Below are 23,554 nucleotides of genomic sequence, written 5' to 3'. Positions count from 1 at the left end.
GCTAAGTCTGTGTATATTTGTTTAATACACTTATATACTCTATACCAGCTTGGTTTTCAACCTTTTTTGAACAAACGCCCCCCTGACCACTCTTACCGCCTTAAAGATATTATATGTAAGATTTCTGCATTAAAATGTCTAATAACGACTAGACCTTTGTTATATATGTTGTTAAGTTGTGTACTAACATTATCCAAATGTTCCCAACGATTGTCCAACCAGATAAACCTGTAATTGTATTCATGGTAACAGTGTGTTTTGTTGCCTGTCTTTATTTCTTAGAGTAAAGGGTCAGACAGTCACAAGGAAGTCGGTGAATGTGACTAATCGTAAGACTTTAAAACGTCATCTCATCACGTTGATAGATTTTCATCAGTGACGGTGGATGTTCGCCGATGAAGACGACTCCCATTATCCCGAGCCACTGATGTCTTTTGTTTTGTCTCGATGGAAAGACCCCTAGTGGCAAAAATCACATACTGTGCATTTAAGTTATTGAAGTGAATAAAAGGTCACAGGTTCAATCCCCATACCAACCTGCTCATTTACAGGAAGAAGCAGCAGATTACAGCTAGAGCTAAATGTCCCAAATGTTTCTGTAAATGCCCCTAATAACACCGCTGTCCTCTCGTTCTACGTCTAGTCATCAGCACTGTGTACCTGGCGAGCCCCTCATTTCATCTCGGCTCGGCTACATTACGGGCTAATGAATACATTGGAATTTTTAACTACGGCAAACACGTCGTCTCGGCGAACACGTGCCCATTCATTACAGCAGCCTGCAGCGGCCCGGCTAAATAAGAACAAATAGCAGCGATGCCATAATCACCGGCAGCATTAGCTTTAATGTCGTTACCGCGGTGAGTAATTGCAAGGAATGTAGCGGGCGGCCATCAGGCCTGGAGAATGTGGATGTGTAATGATATCAGGGGATTATTGAGATTGAGTATCATAACTTCATTCTATGCTGCTGGTGCTCTCTCTCTTATGTCTTTCTCTCTCACCCTCTTTCTCTGTCCTGTGTGGGTGTCCCTCTACCCCTCCTTTAGTCCAATCTAAAATTGCTCATATCTCCTCTACTGTGTGGGAGGAATGTCGCTTCCTCCCTCTCCTCCTCCTCCTCCTCCCGATCTAACCACTTCTCTCCATTTCTTCTTCTACTTTTTCCTCTTTCCCTTCTCTCCTGTGGCCCTGTGAGTCTCTGCAAGGGTGTGTGTGCATGTGTGTGTAGGTGTGTGTGAGTAAGAGAGACAGCGAGAAACACTGACGGAAAGAGATATTCAGAAGATAGAGTGAGAAAGAGACAGACAGAAATAGGGAAACTGCATGACAAAGACAAAGAGCGAAAACTATATGGATAAGAGCAGTGTGTGTGTGTGTGTGTGTGTGTGTGTGTGTGTGTGTGTGTGAGAGAGAGAGAGAGAGAAAGAAAGAGGAAGCGAGAGAGCAAGGCAGAGGCTCCTCTGATCACTAACTTGGTGTCCTACTTACTCACTCTGCAGCACTCCCAAATAACAACCCTGAGCTGTGATATTATATACCCCAAACACACAGACACAGAAATAACCACTTACATACCCTCACACACACACACACACACACACACACACACGAACACAGGGAGCATGGAACTTACACACACTGAACAACAACAGCAGGGTTATTACATCCTGTACATACACCCCCATCTTCACGAATAACACACACAACAATCACACCAAGAACGTGTGACATTAATATAAAGTTGCTTTATTTTCCACACACACACACACACACACACACACACACACACACACACACACACACACACACACCGGGGGTGATACAGTCTGTTTTGCGTCTTATTTTTTTCTGTTCTTTCTCTCCAGTGGGCGCTCTGCCATCCAGGCCTCCCAGCATCCTCTCCAACAGGGACAGAGGGGAGACGGAGCCGACGCGTTCCGCTTTCAGTTCTTCCTTTACGGAACACGCCCCTTAAACAACAGCTAAACAAAACATCAGCCTCAACACCAGTTAGCTTCAACTTTTCACAATATGAAATATTACAGGTGAAATCTGAAACAGCTTCCGGGCTGATGTCTGCCGGCTTCCTTTGGAGGTGTTTCTCAGAAGTCTCAGAGAAGTGTGTAGGACTTTTCTGCTTTTCTTGACATCCAACCAAAAGGTACGATTACGGTCTGTGTCTTGGGTATTTTATGTATTGGAAAGGCAACGTCATATATGGTGTCCCGCTGCAGTCAATATTAGGTTATCATTACTGAGCATTTGAAGGAAAACTACCAAACTGATCTCTTTTTTTTTGTCAAAGTGAAGCATTGTGTTTGAGAATACATCTTTAAGTGTGTTTTTCTTGGGGCAACAATTAAATTAGTTTTACTTTTAAACATGTACAATAATCCTGGGGCTAACTGTAGCTCCACAGTGTAGTAAATGAACATTGCTGTTTGTTTTATTTCCATGTCCTCTCCAGGATTCAGCCTTGAGTCTGGGATGTGTTGGCTGTAGCTCCACACCTGTAGCATGTCATTTATGGGGTGTATGTAGTAGAGATCCATCCATTAGCTATATGTCCATCACACAGCGACAGCTAACCATCCACACTCAAAGTTTACAATCTCCATATAACTTAAAATGTCTTAATATCCTAAATTTGAGCATTAAAAATAATAAGGATGAATCTGGCTGATAGCACTAAAAGTACTTTGTCAGTCTTTATCATACTTCTCCTGACTTCCTCCTTTGCTTCTGTAATAATTTATGTGAGAATAGAAAGCTGGTCATGATGAGCCAAAGTCAGGACATATCTTATTCTTCACATAGTGGCTGTAGTCATTGAAACATATTGTTTTACTGACAGCTTTTTCCGGGAAACCACAGTTGATTTAACGTGAAAGTGTGGATTAGACGCCCGGTGCTCGAGGTGCTGTGAGTAGAAAGAAAGAAGACCATTCAAACTGACAGCCTGGACACACTAAGTTAAATTTTAAATATAACCAAAATGTATAAAAGCCCCATTTATACGTTTCAGGCAGTCTGCAAAAAAGAGCAAAAACATTTCATCCTTCCAGTCTTTCTCTGCCTTTCTTAAGATCTTTCTCTAATCATCTTCTGGCTGTAGCTGCTGGAGAGCTGAGAGGTAGACTGGCCCAATCCCCTGAGCTCTGCTTCTCTTCCTCATCCCCTCTTTTATCCACCCCACTTTCTCACTTTAAGGCCAGCACACACACACACACACACACACACACACACACACACACACACACACACACACAAAAGAAACCCACACAGCTCGAGCTAGTGTGGAGATCTATTGGGAGAAAAAGGGCAGCTCCCAGGAGCCCTCACTTTTCTTCTCTCTTCTTCTCTTCATCACCAAACCCACCCCTATCACTTTTTCTGCTTCCTTCTCTTCCTCTTTCCTCTCTTCCTTTCTTCCTTCCATCTTCCTATTCAGACCCTCGCTCTGGTGGCCAGGCAGGCACAGAAACACATTCAATGGTGAAGTGAGAGAAAACACACGAACACGCTGTCTTGCTGGTTCCCTGTTGTTTTTGCTATGACACAATCCTAGTGTCCTCAAGATCTCACTTCATTCAAGTCATCTCGATTGTGACTGAATCAATATAAGAGAGAAACCACGACAATGTATGTGGTGAGAGGACGCCGACACAGAGGTGGTTCTGTGAAAGTCTAAAGTTGGAGTTGAAAGAAACAGAAGCCAGATCGACTGATGGAAGGACTGGAGAGATGTCAGGAGACACACACTTGACCTATGATTTATTTGACATTTGCTTAAGAAAAGATCAGTTTTTATTTAAAGGTCCTCCACCTGCTCCCACACACAGCACGTCTGAACCAAAAATAGCTTCATTTCTGTTCTACCTCCATCCCTCTCAACACGCACTTTGCTACCTCTGACAATACTGGGCACACTTCTCCTCCGGCTGGGAGAACGGAAGTTTGACAGTTTATTCAGTCTGCCGCACGAAGACAGCCAAGAAACTGGAACTTTGAAGGGAAGACAGAATTCATTTAACAGCCAAAACATGTCTAAATTTGCAAAGCAGTTCACAATGTTTTAAAAATGCAAGACCGAGAAACGAAACTGTTTAGAGAACCCACACACAACCATAATATCTACAGTATGAGCTGCAGCAAGAGGAAACACAACTTTTTGGACGCTTTTTATTCACAGCCAGTCACCAGGATATAATGTCAGCAGGTAACTTTTCTACAAACCAGATACGTCCCAGGTGGACATTTCTACCAGATGTGGCATAACACATCAACATCATGATGGTGCAATTGGTGACATTTCCAGCCATTTTAGTGGTGATAAAAAACTGGTATTTAAAGCCAAACCATGACGTTTTCCTGACCTGACACACTGGATTTTGCACGTAACTGATGAGTTTTTTGAGCATTACATGTAAACCTGTTCTAGTAGTAACTTGAAATAAAAATATGAACCTGAAAATAAGCAGAATATGTCTCTCTTTATATTTTACTTGATTTATTTTCTTGATTGTTTTTTGTATAAATGGTCGATGTATAAAGCTGATGAATGCACACTGTATGCATAAACCTTAACAAAATAGCCTGTCCAATGTCATACTTTGACTTTGTTCGGGAAGGATGTTGATTGGACTTTTAACCATGACCATACAATCATATGACGCCCAGTCGTATTTTCGTCATGTTCTGCTGTACACACGTGGCCAAAAAATCTTTGAATGCACCTTTTTGACTTAGTGGTCACTAGCTACACTAACTGACAGAGTTGACATTAAGAATCATTGAACTACAACAGTTGTTACTGTAACCCGCTGTTCCACTTTCAATATAATCTCTTGTAATGCTCCTCTTTGTATCTGGTCAGTTTGTGGTTTTACTAAAAAAAGGCTCTATTTGAAATTGTCTTTACACGATACTAACCTAAAGATTTCAGTTTTCGCTCAATCACGCACCAAGCTCGTTTGATCTGAGCAAAGATATGAGAATATAGATATTACTGAGACATTTCAGGTTAATGTGAACATCAACATCTCACCTTTTGACATGTCCAGTTAAATGCTCAGAGGAAGTGGTCTCATAAGAGCCATCCATCAGTACAGTGCACAGGTGATATTTCCTCCGAGGTTTTGAATGGGCCTCAAGTCGCAAGCATATTTAAATGAATGATAGCAAAGTCTCGCGGCCATTCAGGCTGGAAGGTAGAGTGAGCTGAAGGGAATAGAGCCAAGAAGAGAAATGAGAGGGATAACAAAGAGAGAGAGAAGGATGAGTAACTGGGGACGAGATGAGGAGGGAGGAGATGCTGGAGGAGAGGAGAGCGAAGAGGCGAAGGAAGAGCGGACGAGCCACGAACTGTAGGAGAGGAGGACTGGACGAGAAGGAGAGCTGAGAGGGAAGAGGAGATGAGAGGGAATACGAGCAAGGGAGGGTGAAGATAAAAGAGGCCGGCAGACAACCAGACACACGTGTGATCAAATATACATAAGAACTGTGCAACTCCAGAATGAACTTGATGCTCTTTACAGCCTGACGCAGGCAGAGATGGAGAGACAGGTGGAGGAGTGACAGAGGGAGAGGAAGACGAGCACACAGGTCACACAAATAGTGAACGACATGAGTAGAACTGAAAGTGAATGTAACTCAGACAATGTCAACCAGCAGTGTTCTGCAAGTTTCATTCAACATGTATTACATATTAGTAATTATCTTCATTATAAAGCAATATATTACATTACAATATTACTGTCAACGTAGAGTAATAAATTACTTATTACACTACTTTTTAGTTACTTTTTACAAAATGTCCAAATAACCTCTACAGAACAGTGAGGTAGCAGAGATCTTTTTAAATAAATGAATGGTCTTGGACTCAGGGATGAGCAGACAGAGGATCACAGTCTGATGTATTATGAGACAGGAATAAATATTTTAATTGTAGGCTCAGTCACATGAAACATAACAGACCTATATCTTCTATAATGTAGCCGATAATGACATAAAAGGACAAAAATCTCTTCTTCTATGTCTTTATTTTAGACCAGCGATCAAGGAATGCCTGGGCATATGTGATTCGAGAATGTAAATTAAAGTGCGCCCTGAGGATCAGGCTTCATCATTAGGCCATGAAATACGGCTCATTTCAGTCACACAGAGACTGAACAAAGAACTTGTAGGCTCGGCTGTATTAAACACACACAGCCTATATTAATATGGTCTTGTTGGTGTGGATGGGTTCTTAAAAGAACAATAAACGCTTCACTTCGATTGGTAACATGGATTGTAAAGTCTAACATGAGATAACTGTAGTTGTATATTACTGAAATATTATTAGTAACACATTACTTTTGTTACTTTTGTAATGCGTTACCCCTAAATTCCACCAGATCCATGTTCAGTCCATCTCCGATCCGCCACGACAGCGTTGCGTCATGTATCTACCCCGTTGCAGCTCCAGCAGACCGGACCCTTCCATAGCAGATATGCAAGACTTCTATTTCTGCTGGATGCCGGAGCATGGCGCATCAATTTAGCCTGATTCAGCATGGAGCAGACAGGAAGTCAAGCACCGAAACAACAATACAACATCCAGTTAATTTTCATAATAAAACACTCCGTGTTGATGCCAACACGAAAATCTCAAAAAAGAGACAAATCCTAACCCTTTGGTTGGGAACACTTATTGTTGTTGTGTTTATAACACATACGTATAACTGCGGTCGCGCGTGATTCTGTAATTATCACGGGAACTCCTCCATCTCGCAACTCCAGCTGTCCGGCAGTGATGAATAAATGAACAGCTGTGCCGTGCTGCACTCAAGAGGGAGCCAGTGGGGGTTGACGGACGAAGGAGCACGGAGCAGAGCCGTCCCACAACGTACATACAACCAGGGGAATTCCCAGGTAAGACCATCTGCACAGGGAATATTTTCTTATTTTCACTTAAACGTGTTAACACACAGTGAACACCCAGAAAGAGTAAGTGTGTATAGTGTGTGCATAACATTAACCAGTGTGCCAAGATAATGGAGAGAAAGAGAGAGTGTGTGTGATGATAAGTATACAGTTAGCAGCAACATTACAGCTGTGAACGTAGCCATGCAGTGTGTGTACAGTTTTCATAAGTATTATGTCCTGACAGATGTGAAAACTGATATAACCTTGAAGGTTAAGCTAATATGGTGGATTTAATAAATAAGTAAATAAGCAAATGTACACACAGTACAGTAACTGTTCATTGTAATACCACAGCATATTTTTGGTTTTGCTTGCCACCTGCTGATTAAAGGTGGGTCAGTCCTGGAGTTAGCGACAACCTAGACCCAGGCTCACTTCTTAAGGTGGACTGCCCTTTAACGTCAACCAGCTATTCTCATTTGAGTGACAAAGCAGTTGTGACTGTGCTGCGTCTTTTACGTCACACAAGTGACAGTAAGACCGGCAGAGACACATTAACTACACATTTTGCCCTTTTCAGCATTGACGTTAATTAGCTACAGATGACATAGAGCCGATTTGCACCTGCCATTGACACGAGAGATGCACGTAATGCAAGTGTAAGTAGAACGTACTGTGATTGGATCAGCACATATGGAGATGGTCTGACTCACGTTGTGATCAGCTCTCAGCCAGGCGTAAATGCAATCTCTAAAGTGTGAACATATTCTTAGAGGACAATTTTTCAGGCCTGTCTTGGAACAAGCTTTTCTTGCTCACATCCTTCCCAGTCTTATTCTGTGTAAAACCTTTGTCTGAAGCACATATGGGGCTTCGGCAGTCACATTTAGACAAAATCAAGTGAGATTCTTCCAAAGTGACATCTCTTTAGTATGAAATGTTCTCTCTCAGTTACTGTCACTCCACTGCAGCTCAGGGAAACACAAAGAGGGAGTGTTCTTCTCAAACGACTGCAACTGTGAAAGATATCTGATGGATTGGACTACCTCAGACTGTGCAGGCCTCTCATTAGCTTCACAGACATTTTTTGCATAGCACAAAAACTTTATCCCCCATCGCATACAGTTAATGCTCAGCAACACCAATGATTACAGCAATAAAACACAAAACACTGAACAGAAACTATTAGCTTGCAAAAAGTCATTTCAAAATGAACACCTCACCCTTCCTGTGCCAGGGAAGAGGAAGCAATGGTCGAAATTTCTGATGTCCACGTCTACTTCATTTATTGAAATCTACTCACAGTGAGTACAGAAAAACACTTGACAGAAAAACAACAGAAACACAGCTGCCACAAAATTAACCAAGCATCTCGTGTTCGCCTAACTGAGCTGGTTTGATAAGAAAATAATCAACAGGACATGCAGACGTGACGTTAGTGCCCTGAGCAGAAAACAAACTTTGCATTTCCTCTCTCACAAGTCAACTATCGCCTTATGGCAACTCTGAGGGGACACTTTACTCAACAATGACAACAAATCAGCAGACTCACCTGCTAGCTTGCCACCCAAACGTCATCCAACATCAAGTGTACAACCTCGTCTGATGGCCTTCTCTTCGGGACTCTCAGATTGAGCAGACCCTTGCTAGAAAACACAACACAACTTGCTATGGCAACAGCGGCGCATGAAGATGCAGCGGCCGGTAGTTCCTCCAGATTATGCTACATTTTAGTTTTTTAAACCATGATTTTTTTTTCTGCCTTATTGTTTAAACACATACTGACCATGGCAGAAATATTGTCATCATCACTGGAGAAGAAAGCAGGTGTTTTGGACTAGGAGCAGCAGACTTTGACACCATCATGGCCCACTTCGACCATCCAACCTGACCGTTTGAACCACCACAAGGAAGAAGAGAGTCAGAACAAGAGCCGTGCAGGCTGGACAAACAACGTGAAATCAGAGACTGTTGTGTCCACAGAGATCTGTCTCCACCACAGCATCTGGGATCAAGCTGTTGTACTCGACAGGCGGACAGAGAGCAGATCTACAGCGCAGCAAGAGCATGTGGACTCTGTGTTTATAACATTGATGCTTGGTGCTTACGCATTCAGTCGATGGACAGTGTTTCCCTGATGTCGAACTTTTCATATGGAGATACCGACCACATTATCATCACCATCTTGTTGCTGCTGCTTACATTCACCCTGACACAGATTCAAAATGTTGTATATTAATAACTGTATATCTATTCTGCAGTATGTGTAAAATGGAACGATTTCATTTCAGTATTCAACCCTGTGTTGTATAATGACGAATAAATGACCTTGCACCTTGTATAAAGTCCAGCTGTGTGAAAAGACTACACTAACGGTCATAAGACGCTGCCGCTCAGAAACGACATTATTTTGACGGGGAGCAGGGTGTGTGCACTCCAATTAATTCGAATGAATTGTGCGTCATTTCAAATTGGTTTGAACATGATTTTCGGGAAAGGTGGCAGCCATAATGCACAGCCACTCTGCTGAGCTGTTCTACGGTACCTCCCGTGTTTCTCATCCACTGCTTGGAAGGCAGTCCCTAGCGGGGCTTATATATCCCCTGCTTTGAACGATCGACGATCACTTGTTGTTAATTTTCAATCCAATGAAGTCAATAGGGACTGGTGGTTGGAGGAGGGGATTCACAGTGCAACCAGGTGGACCTGAACCAACTAATCCTAAAGGTGCTCCTGCCTCAGTGGGTGCTGCTGAATGAACCGGTGAAAGGAGTTAGAGGGCCAGATATGCATGATGATGTCTCCGCCTGCCAAAGATTCTCCATTGTTCCATGGCATCTGTGGTGCATACTGTATCTTGTGTTATATTTAGTTTTTATATTTTATGGTGCCAAAGTAATAGCTCACAGGCAAACTGCAGTGGCATTGCCAGCCTCTTCCCTCTATGTCTCCTTTTATCTATCATTGTGAGCACCTCAGTGTTTAAGACAAAGAAGCGGTGAAGTTGCATCATTTGCACTCACCCTCCTTCCCCGCTAACTCTGTTGGGTCATCTCGCAGCTCTCTCACTCAAGACAAAAAAGTGATTTCTGTTTGTGCTCTGAGGCTGGCAGACGCCCATCTCTCACCAGTTCTCCTTGCAGCTTTGTACCTCTTATCTCAGCCAATTGCCTGCGTACCTCATGTGACTGCAAAGGTGATCACAGAAAATGTAAGCACAAGATGGCACCCATCAGTGACCTGGGTTTTTGAATACCATCCGAGTTTTTCTTTTCTGCTGACTGTATTCCCACTCCGATCCCACAAAACAGCTTGAAAAAGACATTTCTTCTGTGCTGGCACAGCACTAACACAAAGAGACGAGAGAGGTGTAGTGTGAGAGCAGACTGAGGGTGAAAAAGCTGTAGTCAAAGTCAGGCTATGCTCACTGATGTGATGAGCCGACTGTCAGCCTCAAATTTCCCAGAAGGCCTGTTCACACACACTTCTTCATTTGAAAATATTTCAGTCTCATTCTAAAATGGGAAATGTGCCGTTCAAATGAAAGCATGACTCCAAATGAAGCTCAGGTGATTTCAAAGTAATTATAAATAAATGATCTTGGTCTTTTTCTATATATGCAGAGTCACAGAGAGGGAGATCAGACACAGCCTCATAAACATCATTAACGTGGCTCAACTTTATTAATTACATGTGACAACAGAAGTGTAGAGGTGAGTGAGGTACCCTTCATCTACATCATCTCCTCACTCATTACACTGTCGGATCACTGTCCCATATGCCAACACTGGAAAGTTTGTTTGTACTGAATGATTCTGCAAAAACCTGCATCAGAACCATTCCTTTCTACTGACAAATACAGCGTGATAAGGAAAGGGAAACGGTGGTATAGTTTTACAAAAGCTGTAATGAACTGGATCGTGACGGGACATAAACTTCAGTCTCTATCCAGCACCCTGACCTCCACGCGCTTACCTCATGCATCACACCACTTCCTGTGTTAGCACTTGGCATAAACCACATTTTATCCTCCACGAATGAGAGGAGAGTGAGCTGCTTTTAACTGTTCAATGTTTGAACCTCACCAACCCATCAACACAGGAAGCAGTAATGGACTATAAAGCCTTAATTATATCACTTATCATACGGAAGATTTCCATTATATCAAGCCCCATTGTTGTAATTTTTGATGCAATACCCTTTTAACCTCTTTCCTTTCATTATCCATATACTGTACATGCAGTAGATTTCATTAGCAAGTCCCTTAACGCGCTGCAGCTGTTTGACCTATAACAAATGCTTGACAAAGCCCACAAAGGATACAAGCATTCAGAAGACCTCTGGAGGCAGTAAAATCACACTCGGTTAAACAAACTCAACACGCCGGTTCGGCACATAAACAACAAAAATATTCCACGATACTGGAATTTCTCACTTCGATACAATACTGTAGAAAATATCAATACTTTGATACCATGTTTGATACCACGGGGACACAACACAACATACAATTTCAGATTTTTTATAGCTAAATATAACAAGGTTGTAACATGAAACTGAATGTGTCTTTTCGTGGCTAGTACGGAACATCAGTGTGAACATTACCAATAATTCAGACATGAACAAAAAAACAATATTCTTTTTGAGGTGGTGTACGTGTTCAGATTGAGTGCGTGTTGTTTTCAGTGCAGGTCGACTCTCATCAGCTTCTCTCTGGTACTAGGAGAGAAATAGCACTTCTTCAGAGACATTCGTTAAGCCTTTGAAAAGAGCTAAATCAAATGATTAACTAGTGTGTGTGTGTGTGTGTGTGTGTGTGTGTGTGTGTGTGTGTGAGTGTTTTCCTCTCTGCTGAAGCTCTGCTGTCTGAGAGTCCTCAGGCCTGACAGCTCTCGGCGAGATTAGCTTAGCTTTGAGAGTTACACATGGCTGTTGGGCCAACAACAGGACCACACACATGTCAACTACAGTTTCCTGAGCTGTGTGTGTGTGTGTGTGTGTGTGTGTGTGTGTGTGTGTGTGTGGGAAAATTAATATTGAAACGGTTTTAAATATTCAGAATTGATATGTATATAGGATATACAGGACATGGACACTATGTAATATTGTCTTCTGCATTGCTTCACATTGAAGTGTTCGGCCAGAAGAAGAAGAATCTTTATTTGATCACGTCATACAATGTACAACATAGTGAAACTGGTACTCTGCATTTAATCCATCCTGAGGGAGCAGTGGGCAACGTTCATGCCCAGGGACCAACTCCAGATCTGAGCCAGTGCCTTGGTAAAGGGACCTGACTGGAGAATTACCCTATTGTGCAAACCAAGGGTGGCTTTTATTGTGAAACAACCACAGGAAAAGCAATGCATTTGTCACAGAGGTCAGCGGTGTTTGTTGTCAGTGATGTGAAAGCTGTGTCCTCAGACTATACTAATTGTATAAAGTGTTCCCCACATACTGTTGCAGCAGTTACTATGGGAGTGGAATATGTCATTTCAGCAGCATTGTGTGATGTCAAGTCAGAAAAATTGACTCTTTCGCTGCATTCAAGCTGAACCTTATGATTGCAGCACTTGATAAATATTCACAATCTTGACACTCAGTGGTTGTAATCATGGTGACTCCGCCTACCGCGACATCACGTGCACACCCTCTATAGAGCTATTCAAATTATCTGGTGAAAATTCCCACATTTTTCCATCTCGCAACAATATATTGCAAAAAAACGAAATATTACTATATTACAAATATTATTTCAATTTTTAACTTATACTAACAGGAAGTGATACAGTACGTGTGACATCAAACATCCATCTAACTGCAACGTTACCATGTCACTGCAAGTTATTCTTCACACATGGAACATGTTTTTAGATTGATTACTTACTTTCGTTTTACAAGATCTCCCTGCAGCTGTTTCACATCAGCATCCACCATTTATTTTCACATTCTTTTCCAGCAGTGGGCAGCTCCTCCATTTTCATTTGTGACAGAGTAGTGTCCATGTCACACAAATATGGACTGTATGTGTGTAGCATTATACATTCTGTCCACAGTCTACAAACACACCGGCAGCTCTGTGAAGCTGTAGCTAACATGCTATGGTTTACCATTTATAATGTTTACCCTGAGAATCAGCAGAGATTCATTTAAACAGCACAACAAATCATCAGCACACAGTTACCTTCACTCGAGGACGTATACAGAACCCGATGTCTCCACCGGGCCACGAACATAATCAGAGACTCATGTCACCCTGGAAACCACCTCTTCACTCTGCTGCCCTCTGGAAGGCGCTGCAGTTCTATTAAGACCCGCACATCCAGAGTTTAGAACAGTTTTTACCCACATGCCATCAAAAACGTAACTCTGCCAAAACCTGGCTATGAGTAATATTCTCCTGTGCAATATTTTATATTTTATTTATTATATATCCTAGGCAATGTAGCAGGGTAAGTGCAATAATATGTTGTTGAGTTTGAGTGAATACATATGTATTAATGTTCTTTATATATAGTTAAAACTTTTACCTACTGTGTTTAAGTCGTCTGTCAAGTTGCTGTACTGGTGGTTTGTTTGTATGACCACTGAGGAGTTACACTGAAAATTTGTTGTATATAAAATTCTAGTTCTAACTCTAATGTTCAATATCTTAGTTTGATGTCTCCAGCTGCTAACACGACTAAAAACAGGTCTACACAAGATGTGGACACTTTCTGAACCATCTTGTCAATGGATGAGCTGGAAGAAACCACAGCGAGCTGTGAGGGGAAACCTACAAGTTTGTGTGAACCAGCACACCTCCAACACATCTTCAAGAAAAACAACGCCTTCTATCACACTGTGAGATGGAAAAGCATCATGAGATCATAGCTCAGCAGCGTGAGCGGTGTCCCTGCCGCATGACTTTGATAAGACACTCTGACGCTTCTAGAATAAAAAAACAACTCTCATCGGCCACACCTTTCACAGAATAACAAAAAAAGGCACCATGTGTTGGGAATGACACCATTTTATGTGTGAGGATGGATGATGGGTGATGGTCTGTTACCTGGAACAAAGCTTCCCTGGACAACGTCCTTATACGCCCACCAACTGTCATCAAGCTTGGATGCAATAGGCTGAGCTGCAGGGAGAAAGACAGAGAGAAAGAAGAAACAACTGTTCAATAAAATATGTTTCTTTTTGAACATGTTCCTCTGCCAGCGTAAAGATACTCTGACACTAAAGCTCCCATTGAACTGCAGTGGCAAAGAAAAGGAGTAAGACGAACTGTGAACAAAACTAGCTTACCAGTGGCTGTGAGACTGTGAGAAAGTCAGGATCAAAACATGTAAATAAGACAACTTTGGATTTACTGCTAGATGTATCCGTCCTCTTTTCATAGACGCTGCTAACACACCCAATACCATCTGTCCGTCACACTCACTGAGAATTTGCTATCAACTGTCCATCAAAGTCCCTGTCGGACAGCACAGCCCAGTCGTAACAGCAAAATGTGGGCATTTCTGCAAACCACAGATACATTAAATTTGATTGTTTCATATGTACCTTATCAACATTTTTTAAAAATGCGTCATATCTCATTCGATGTCCATGTATGCAAGCTGACTTTCATGTCAAGAGGGAGGAGGGGACGGTGGTGGCATGATGGCTAAGTGAGACAGCTGACAAGCAAGAGAAGCTTCTGAATTAAGGCATCTGAGCCTAACTTCTAACACTCATATTGTGTACAGCTTTTCTCTCATTTATTATCACTGTTAAAAGTATAAAGTAATGTGTAATGCTGTTGAATTAAAAGTAATTTACTTGATATATGGTCAACGCAGTTTTACAGTTAAGCAACCCCCACACTGAGAGAGGCAGAGTCAGGAGGAAAATGGTATGCTGTGTACTGAAATGAGGGAACAAGAGGCAGGTGCAGAGGTTGGGTCAGGTTCACCTGACCGGGGAAAGGTGGGAAAGTGGTGGGACAGGTGGGGAAGTGACAAGGTCTGAGAAGTTACACCAGAGTGCAGAGACAGGAGAACACAAGCGGTGAAAGTGAAGGGGAAGAGAGGGATATATCACAAGTGTCACCGTGTCAGAAAGGGACCAATTTGACACATTTTTGTGTCTCTAATATTTGTTAACAAAAAGCCGAACAAAGAGATTTAAATTCTGTCTCCGTACATCTCATATCGACTATCTACCTTTACATGGTGTGCCTATTCCAATCATGCAAGCAGGCCCAAATATACCACTGAAACATTTAGATGTAAAACTGCAGTGATGATCAGTTAACCCTTTCAGCCATTTTTCAACCGGCAACGTCAAACATTGTCCGGTTCCAGCTTCTCACATGAGGATTTGCTGCTTTTCTTTGTCATTTCTGACAGTAAATGAAGAGTCTTCTGGTTTTCACTGTTTGTTGGACAAAATAAGCAGTTTGAAGACGTCACTTTGAGCTCTGGAAAGACATTTTATAGACAAGACAATGAGGCAAATTAATCGTGAAAATGAACTCCAGATTAATCGATCAAAAATTTTCAAATCCGTTAAAAATAATGAAATCTCCATTTGAGCTCAGTAAAGCCCCCGTTAGCGACAGCAACAGAAACACGGTAATGTCAATGTATAAACCCACACAACCCATAAAGCATTCCAGTGCTGTTTTACTTGTAGTAAATGTGCACTGATGAAAGTCTAATTTATACTGTAGCTTCAAAACTGAATAAACTTGTAATGAGGCTTTCAAAGTAGGTCAAAATGGAGATTTGTTCATGTGGGATGCATGGACTGAGTCCCTGGGTGGGTCTGCACTGGTGTGCACTGCACACCCGCCGGTGGCACACATGACGTGACACTTTGTGTCCTGCGTGTTTCTGCCCTCAGGCTGCCACTGAGCTGCTGTAGCTCTGCTGCCATCCAACCAGCCTGCCTGGCAGCAGCAGCACAATTAAAACAGAGCCGCTGGGGTCTGACAGGTACATGTGAGTGGTAGAGTTTGTGTTTCACCAACACTGAACCAGGTCACCTCAACCAAACAGAACAAGACTGCAGGTGACGGAGGAGATTGGATGGGCAGTGGTGGAGGAAGGGTTCAGATCCTTCATGTCAATCAATTAAGTCTGGTATTTTTAATTGATAAAAAGCATTGTATTTGATAAGGTGTTTGTATGTTTAATTACTAAAGTAACTAGTAACTAAAGCTGTGGAGTAAAGAGTACAACATAGTGGAGAAAGAAAAGACTCAAGTGAAGCAGAGCTGTACTGGTTCATCCACTAGTTATTAGGACTATTACATCAGTCGCCAATAACATTATGACTGTGGTTTGAGTCATTTTTTAAGAAAAGAAATATATAAATTCTTCTATTTTAGCTCCTTAAAGCAACATTATGTAGAAATTAATTCTGTGCGATGTGGCGCCCCCACAGTTTCTGAGTTAATACAAATCCCAGATGTGTAACAGCTTGTCAGATGTCATGTAGGTGCTGACTACAAACTAAACTCAAGACATCAGAACAATGTGATGTGTTGAACACTTAAACATGTATGTGATTCTACACTCTCACTGAAGTTACATAGAGCAGAAAGAGACACCATTCATGTATATATATATATATATATATATATATATATACAGTTGTCAGATGTGAAAATACCCGGTTTTAAAAAGAGAGTTTGATCTGAAACAGACAGGAGAAGGGACATACTTTGAGATAATGGCTGCATCACCTGATTAGCAGTTGGAGGCAGTTGGTGTAACTAAATGTGAGAGGTGTTCAAAGTAGAACCTTGGATTAAAATTAACTTTTTGCCTTTTCAATTAGTCGTAACCCCTTTCTTTGGGTAGACACTCTCTGATAATTAGCATGGAAGAAACTTACCCGAGGGTGCAGCAGTAAAAGTGACAGGAATGGATGAGACAGAACCGCAATGACAAAACTCAGAGGACTGGGATGGAACGGGAAGATATAAATGAGGACTGAGCAGTGCAGAGCAACAGAGTTTAACACTGTGTCATCCTCTAATAATAATAATAAGTAGCTAGCCTAACTGCTAACAGTAGGTAGGCTAGCTATGTCAAAAAACACCTCACAACCCAACCTCATCATTGACGATGTCATATACGGGCTTTGATTACTCTCTCCATTTTATAATCAGAATCAGCTTTATTGGCCAAGTATGTGTACACAAACAGGGAATCTGACTCTGGTTAAGTTTGCTTCCAATGTACAGGAAATAAAATCAATAATTAGTGCAATAATAAATAGTGCAATTGTAAGGAGTGTAGAACTGAACCGGAGTCAACATCCTTGTTTGTGTACACATACGTGGCCAATAAAGCTGATTCTGATTCTAATGCCTACGCTCACGCTCACATTCATTAGTTGCAACAGTTATGCTCAGTTCACCGTTTGCCAAAAGTTTGAGCACATTCAACAAATGCATTCTTTGTGCGTTCATGCACAACACGAGCCGTCACCTTGGCACAGAAAAACTGTGAAAAAAGATAAAAGTCACAGCAAGTCTGACCATACTGAAAGCTGCAGTTATGTGAAAGGAGACTTAGTCAGTTTTTGTCAGCCAGCTCGTGTACGAGACCAGCTCTAGTTCAGTTCCAGTTTCAGTTCTGAGTTATGGTGAGTGATAAACAAGGTTATAACGTAAATGTATTGTTTAAAAACTCACAGCCTGGGGAGTGAAGCTGCTCTGTAGTCTGGTGGTATGGCAGCAGATACCGCTGTATCTTTTGTCAGATGGCAGCAGAGTGAACAGACTGTGGCAAGATCATGTGACTGTTAGGTGTGAAGGCTTTCTAATTATGTACCGTCACAGTCTAATACGTGATTAGTTTTATGGCAAACAGCAACTTTCTTCACTTGCAAAATAATCTTTTAAATTCACAAACGTCATGTGTGATTCATGACACAATTCAAACAGGAACAACAAATGATTTGTCTCTCTCCGTTCACTACTGTACATATTGGTTCTGAAATAAATATGTGTAATGTGATTACATAATTAGGATACAAAAACAGGTAACTATAGTCCAGTAAAGTTACAGAAAAAAAAGATGTAATTAGATAATAGAAATGTTTAGTTAAAAAAAGGGGGATTACTAACAGGATTACAGTGGTTAGTAACTAGTCTGCGCACATGACAACAACACAACAATTCTCACGTCTCACACATCACCATTCTGGTCTGAGTGAAACCAAACACACAAGTGTGTATTTTAACAGAGAACACATAAAAGTCACCTTCATGATATTTCTCTTCTCTTCACTTACATATGTTTGGTATTTATATAATCCAAAAGTAATGGAAAGTGATCGAGTTAAATTACTTAATTTACTTAATTTACTTAATTTTGTGACACTTGGATTATATCACTGGTAATTAGTAACTGTATTAGAATACATTTTTTTAAAGTAACCCTGGATGTATTACAGGAGCTGGACACTGGACTCAAAGCTGAAACTAATCAGCTTACTAAACTCCATGCATGTCTCAAGGACATCAAGACCTGGATGACCTGCAATTTTCTGCTGTTAAACTCAGATAAAACCGAAGTTATAGTACTTGGTCCTAAACACCTTAGAGATGCATTATCTAATGATATAGCGAGTTTGGATGGCACTAACTTGGCCTCCAGCACCACCGTCAGGAATCTGGGAGTTATCTTTGATCAAGATATGTCCTTCAACTCCCACATAAAACAAATTTCAAGGTCTGCATTTTTTCATCTACGTAACATTGCAAAAATCAGGCCCATCCTGTCTCAAAAAGACGCAGAAAAGCTAGTCCATGCATTTGTTACTTCCAGACTGGACTATTGTAATTCTCTATTATCAGGCTGCCCTAACAAGTCTCTAAAGAGTCTCCAGCTGGTCCAGAATGCTGCAGCACGTGTACTGACAGGAACTAAGAAAAGAGATCATATTACTCCTGTACTGGCCTCTCTGCACTGGCTCCCTGTAAAATCAAGAATAGAGTTTAAAATCCTTCTCCTCACTTACAAAGCTGTTAATGGTCAGGCACCATCATATCTCCAGGAGCTCATATTACCCTATCACCCAACTAGAGCATTACGCTCCCAGAACGCAGGATTACTTGTAGTTCCTAAAGTCTCCAAAAGTAGAATGGGAGCCAGAGCCTTCAGTTATCAAGCTCCTCTTCTGTGGAACCATCTTCCTGTTTTGGTCCGGGAGGCGGACACCCTCTCTACCTTTAAGAGTAGACTTAAGACCTTCCTCTTCGATAGAGCTTATAGTTAGGGCTGGTCCAGGACAGGCCCAGGCCTGTCCTGGACCAGCTCTTAGTTATGCTGCTATAGGCCTAGTCCGGGGGACAATGACACACTGAGCTTCTCTCTCCTCCCCTCTCCTCTCCTCTCCATCTGTATACATTATGCCTGTATACATGCCCCATCTCTGCATGTCACTGACTTGCTTCTTCCCCGGAGTCCTTGTGCTTTCTAGTCCTACAGGCTCCCTTGGATCCTGGCCGCGCCCGGGTCGTGGATCGTGGATGCGCCCACTGCTATGGCCCTGCCTGATCGTGGATGCGCCCACTGCTATGGCCCTGCCTGATCGTGGATGCGCCTACTGCTATGGCCCTGCCTGATCGTGGATGCACCTACTGCCATGACCCTGCCTGACACCCACCACTACTGTCGCTAATATTAGTCACATCTCTGTTACATACGTTCCACTACTATTATCGTACTGCATTGCTACATACCATCCTTGCCATTGATCATTACTACTGTTATCACTAGTAATCACATTTCCATGTGCATTTCATCATTATTGCTGTAATACATCTTTGTGTACTTTCACTCCTGTCAACCATCGCTTATAATTGAATACATTGTGATCTCGTTGATCTGCTCTGTACATGCGACATCTATTGCACGTCTGTCCGTCCTGGGAGAGGGATCCCTCCTCTGTGGCTCTCCCTGAGGTTTCTTCCGCATTTTTTTTCCCTGTTAAAAGGGCCTTTTTTTGGTGGCAAGTTTTTCCTCACTCGAATCGAGGGTCGAAGGACAGAGGGTGTCGTCTCTGTACAGATTGTAAAGCCCTCTGAGGCAAACTGTGATTTGTGAATTTGGGCTATACAAATAAAATTTGATTTGATTTGATTTGATTTGAAAGCTGGTGCACAGTCCCTTCAATGACGTGAGCCACAGGTTTTCCAGCTTCTGGGTTTGTTTCTGCTCTGAGCTGCAGACTGCACATGCTCATTAGTGCTTCTCCCACCAGCTCCACCCACATGTTCCTGCTTGGTCCATTTTTACATTGGGGTGACAGGTTAGCAAATATAAGAGCTCCATGGATTAAAAAATGACACAGGACAAAGGGTAATAATTGACCTTGTTTGTAACTGGATAAATTTCACACATGCACGTATAATGAGATCAGCTTTGGAGGCGGTGTTCGACTTCCTGGGTGTAAAAATTGACCGGCTCTTCCGTGCGCGCACTAGACACATTGACTCGAATGAGGAAAAACACCTGCTGCTCTTCTAGTCTTTCCAAATGTTATCTGACCGACTGGATCAAATAATGACAGTGAGGAGTCATTTCACAGGGGTTGAAATGCTCCAAAGAAAAAAAAAATGCCTCCACCGTTTTACAGCCTTTTCTTTCACAATGTAAGCTTACGGGAAAAAAGTATTTTTGGGCCCCCACGCATCACGTGATGTTGTCGTCATGGAGTCTGAACAGTAGGAAGTGCGGGATAAAAACCCTCATGATGTCATAAGGGTTCACTGATGACATCATTACTGGGCATTTAGTCAGGGCATAACAACATTTAGAGATTAAAAAGAGTGGTCTAATGAAAGATGTTATGTAGATGCATTGTGGGAATTGTAGGATCCAGCATTATTGTTCCACCCTCTCTGTTCCTCCTCTATCTTTACTGTCTCTCTCTCATAAATGCAAAGAAAATCTATGAGTGAGAAGTTCTCTCTGTTAGCAGCCACCAGACGTTCTGCAATGCATTGTTCTCTGACTGATTTGACAGAGTTAGTGTTCGTTAACTGCACTGTCTTCATGAATTCTTCACGTGTGGGTCAGCAGTGAGTCCGTTTCCTGTGCCCTGCTGGACAGTTGGGAGTCAGTTTGCTCGTCTCTTCATATCCACACATCACTTGTTCAGAAAGTGAAGCTGGCAGCTTCAGCAGTGATGAGTAGGAAGTTCTTGACTCATCCCATTGTGGGAATCACTGTGTGTCTGACTGAAGGCGTCGACAGGCCACACTGTATGAGTACTGTGACATATTGACAGTGATATCCAGTAACTCTGTATAGTCAGCCTGTGTGTGTGTGTGTGTGTGTGTGTGTGTGTGTGTGTGTGTGTGTGTGTGTGTACTATATGATGTGCATGTGTGTGTTCAGTCATCTCAGTGGTTTTGAATGTCACCAGTGTGCGGTGACCGATGAACTGTGTGCCTCTCTTCGACACACAGTTACTGTAAGACAAACACTTGCGGTCAAAGTGAAGTGAGCAGACAGCAGAGCAGCTGCCTGGATGTTACAGTGACAATGACACCACACACCTGAATCACAACACAACTCTCGCAGTGATATAACAGCTCTGTAGCTTCTTTAAGTATTCACTGGTGACCTCCTGTGAGTGATGGCATCCTGCAACATTTTCATTCTTTTGATTCATTTACACATTTGACATCCTAATTAATTGGAGCAGAGTTTCCGTTCTTGGCGCCTTACCTGATGACGAGCAGATGAAACATGTTTGTAAAATCACACATAAATCCCAAACGACATGCATTCTTCGTTCAATTCATGCTCATTTTCTGCAGCTGTTGCGGGACGGAGCTTTGCGGGCTCGCACTTGTAGACGCCACGGCCCTAACTTTGAACATTTTTCGCCCTCTTCCTCGGTTCCTCTCGTCCCCCCGTCCCTCCCCAGTGGAGCGCAGAGATGGTTTTGAAGGCTCGCAGGGAGATCCGTCCTCACATCAGCAGCGTCCACCTTCCCTTCCCGGTTCGCTCTTCAGGCAACATTCCGGGCTTTTTGCGCGCGTCTCACGCATTTGTCTCCACCCTGAAGACATTTCAGTTGTGAAATCCGTTCGTGAAACATGTTCTCCTTCTCTCTTTTTTCCCTTCTGGAGCGGGTGGATGTTGGTCGTGCGCCGCTCGCTCGTCTGCAGCGGATCAGGCAACTTCACTGACGACGCAGAGCGCACCGAGGGCGCACAGACCGACACAGAGAGACAACATATTCATGATATCGTGTCATGACTCAGTTGTATCTACGCAAAGCAAAATACATATATCTATATATTTATATATATTTATATATACATCAACTTGGTCGTGTCTGTCAGCGAAAGAGACGCAAAAATAATAGAACTTCAAGTTTATAAATATTTGGAAAACCACACAAAGTGATTCAAATGTCACATTTATACTTTTATTCCACACAAACTGTAGCAGTGAGAGTTTACACAGTGACTCAAGCGAACAGTGATATTCCATCATTTTATTCCAAACAAACACATAAGAAGATGATGAGTGATAATGCTTCTTCCTTCGCTGATACAGAAGTCACAGCGCAGACTAGTTTCTTTTCAGAGACACAGTAACACGGTCACAAACAGCTGGAGACGCACTGTTGTATGCAGGCGGCCTTGATGAATGCTCAGTTGTATTGACCTACATACAGACACTGCAAACTCCCTCCTGTGGATGCTGTGCGACCTCTAGCGGTAACGTTGAGTTACTTGTAGTTACTAGTTAAAGGGTAACTCCACCAATTTTACACATTACAGTGTGTTAACAGGTGTTGGGGAGTTCACTGCATGTGTAAAAAAACAACAACTATAAAGCCTTCTGTGGCTCCAGAGGAAGCTTCCTCCAGTGAAGTTGCATTGTGGGCAATGTAGGTTTTGAAATCAGAAGAGGAAGGTGTGGAATAGAAATGTGAGATCTCTGGTTCTGCTGTATCCTCGTTGATCATTTGTTTTTAAACTGTCCAGAATGAATCCAAGAGTGTTAGAGGGGAGCAATGTTGGACCAAAACCGGGAAATTACATTACCCACAATGCAACCTGCATCTAGAGTCAGACCTGGCTTTATAGTTTTTTCAAATCAAATCAAATCAAATTTTATTTGTATAGCCCAAATTCACAAATCACAGTTTGCCTCAGAGGGCTTTACAATCTGTACAGAGACGACACCCTCTGTCCTTCGACCCTCGATTCGAGTGAGGAAAAACTTGCCACCAAAAAAAGGCCCTTTTAACAGGGAAAAAAAATGCGGAAGAAACCTCAGGGAGAGCCACAGAGGAGGGATCCCTCTCCCAGGACGGACAGACGTGCAATAGATGTCGCATGTACAGAGCAGATCAACGAGATCACAATGTACAATGCATTTCACACATGCAGCAGTACTCCCCAAGACCTGTAAACACACTGTAATGTGTACAATTGGTGGAGTTACCCTTTAACACCAACAGTCACACATTATACTGTACAGAGTATGAACATAATGACTACCATTCAGAATACTGGTATGTTGACTATGTTTCCATTCAGTCAGTCTGTATATCAGGGCCACAGCTGAGACGCTGAGGTCATGAGTCCAGGAGTTGGTCTGTAAATGTGGACGTTTTAGCAACATGAGGG

At 42.3% G+C, this 23,554-nt stretch overlaps 1 protein-coding gene across 1 annotated transcript in view; it reads right to left on the bottom strand.

The window, feature by feature from the left end:
* Window positions 1-22,108, bottom strand: part of LOC311268759 (carbonic anhydrase-related protein 10-like) — a 111,389-nt gene extending 89,281 nt beyond the window's left edge. Inside the window, exons 1-2 of the mRNA XM_084372579.1 lie at window positions 21,633-22,108; window positions 13,961-14,035 (exon numbers count right to left, since the gene is read on the bottom strand). Coding sequence (XP_084228705.1) covers window positions 13,961-14,035; window positions 21,633-21,693 — 136 coding nt within the window. The 5' untranslated portion in view covers window positions 21,694-22,108. The remainder of the gene's footprint in view (window positions 1-13,960; window positions 14,036-21,632) is intronic.
* Between the last annotated feature and the right edge of the window lie 1,446 nt (window positions 22,109-23,554).

This window comes from Pagrus pagrus (assembly GCF_965226575.1).
Source record: "Pagrus pagrus genome assembly, chromosome: 13".
In the NCBI taxonomy this organism is placed as follows: domain Eukaryota; kingdom Metazoa; phylum Chordata; class Actinopteri; order Spariformes; family Sparidae; genus Pagrus; species Pagrus pagrus.
Note: the sequence above shows the minus strand (reverse complement) of the source record. Positions and strands in the feature narration are given on the sequence as shown.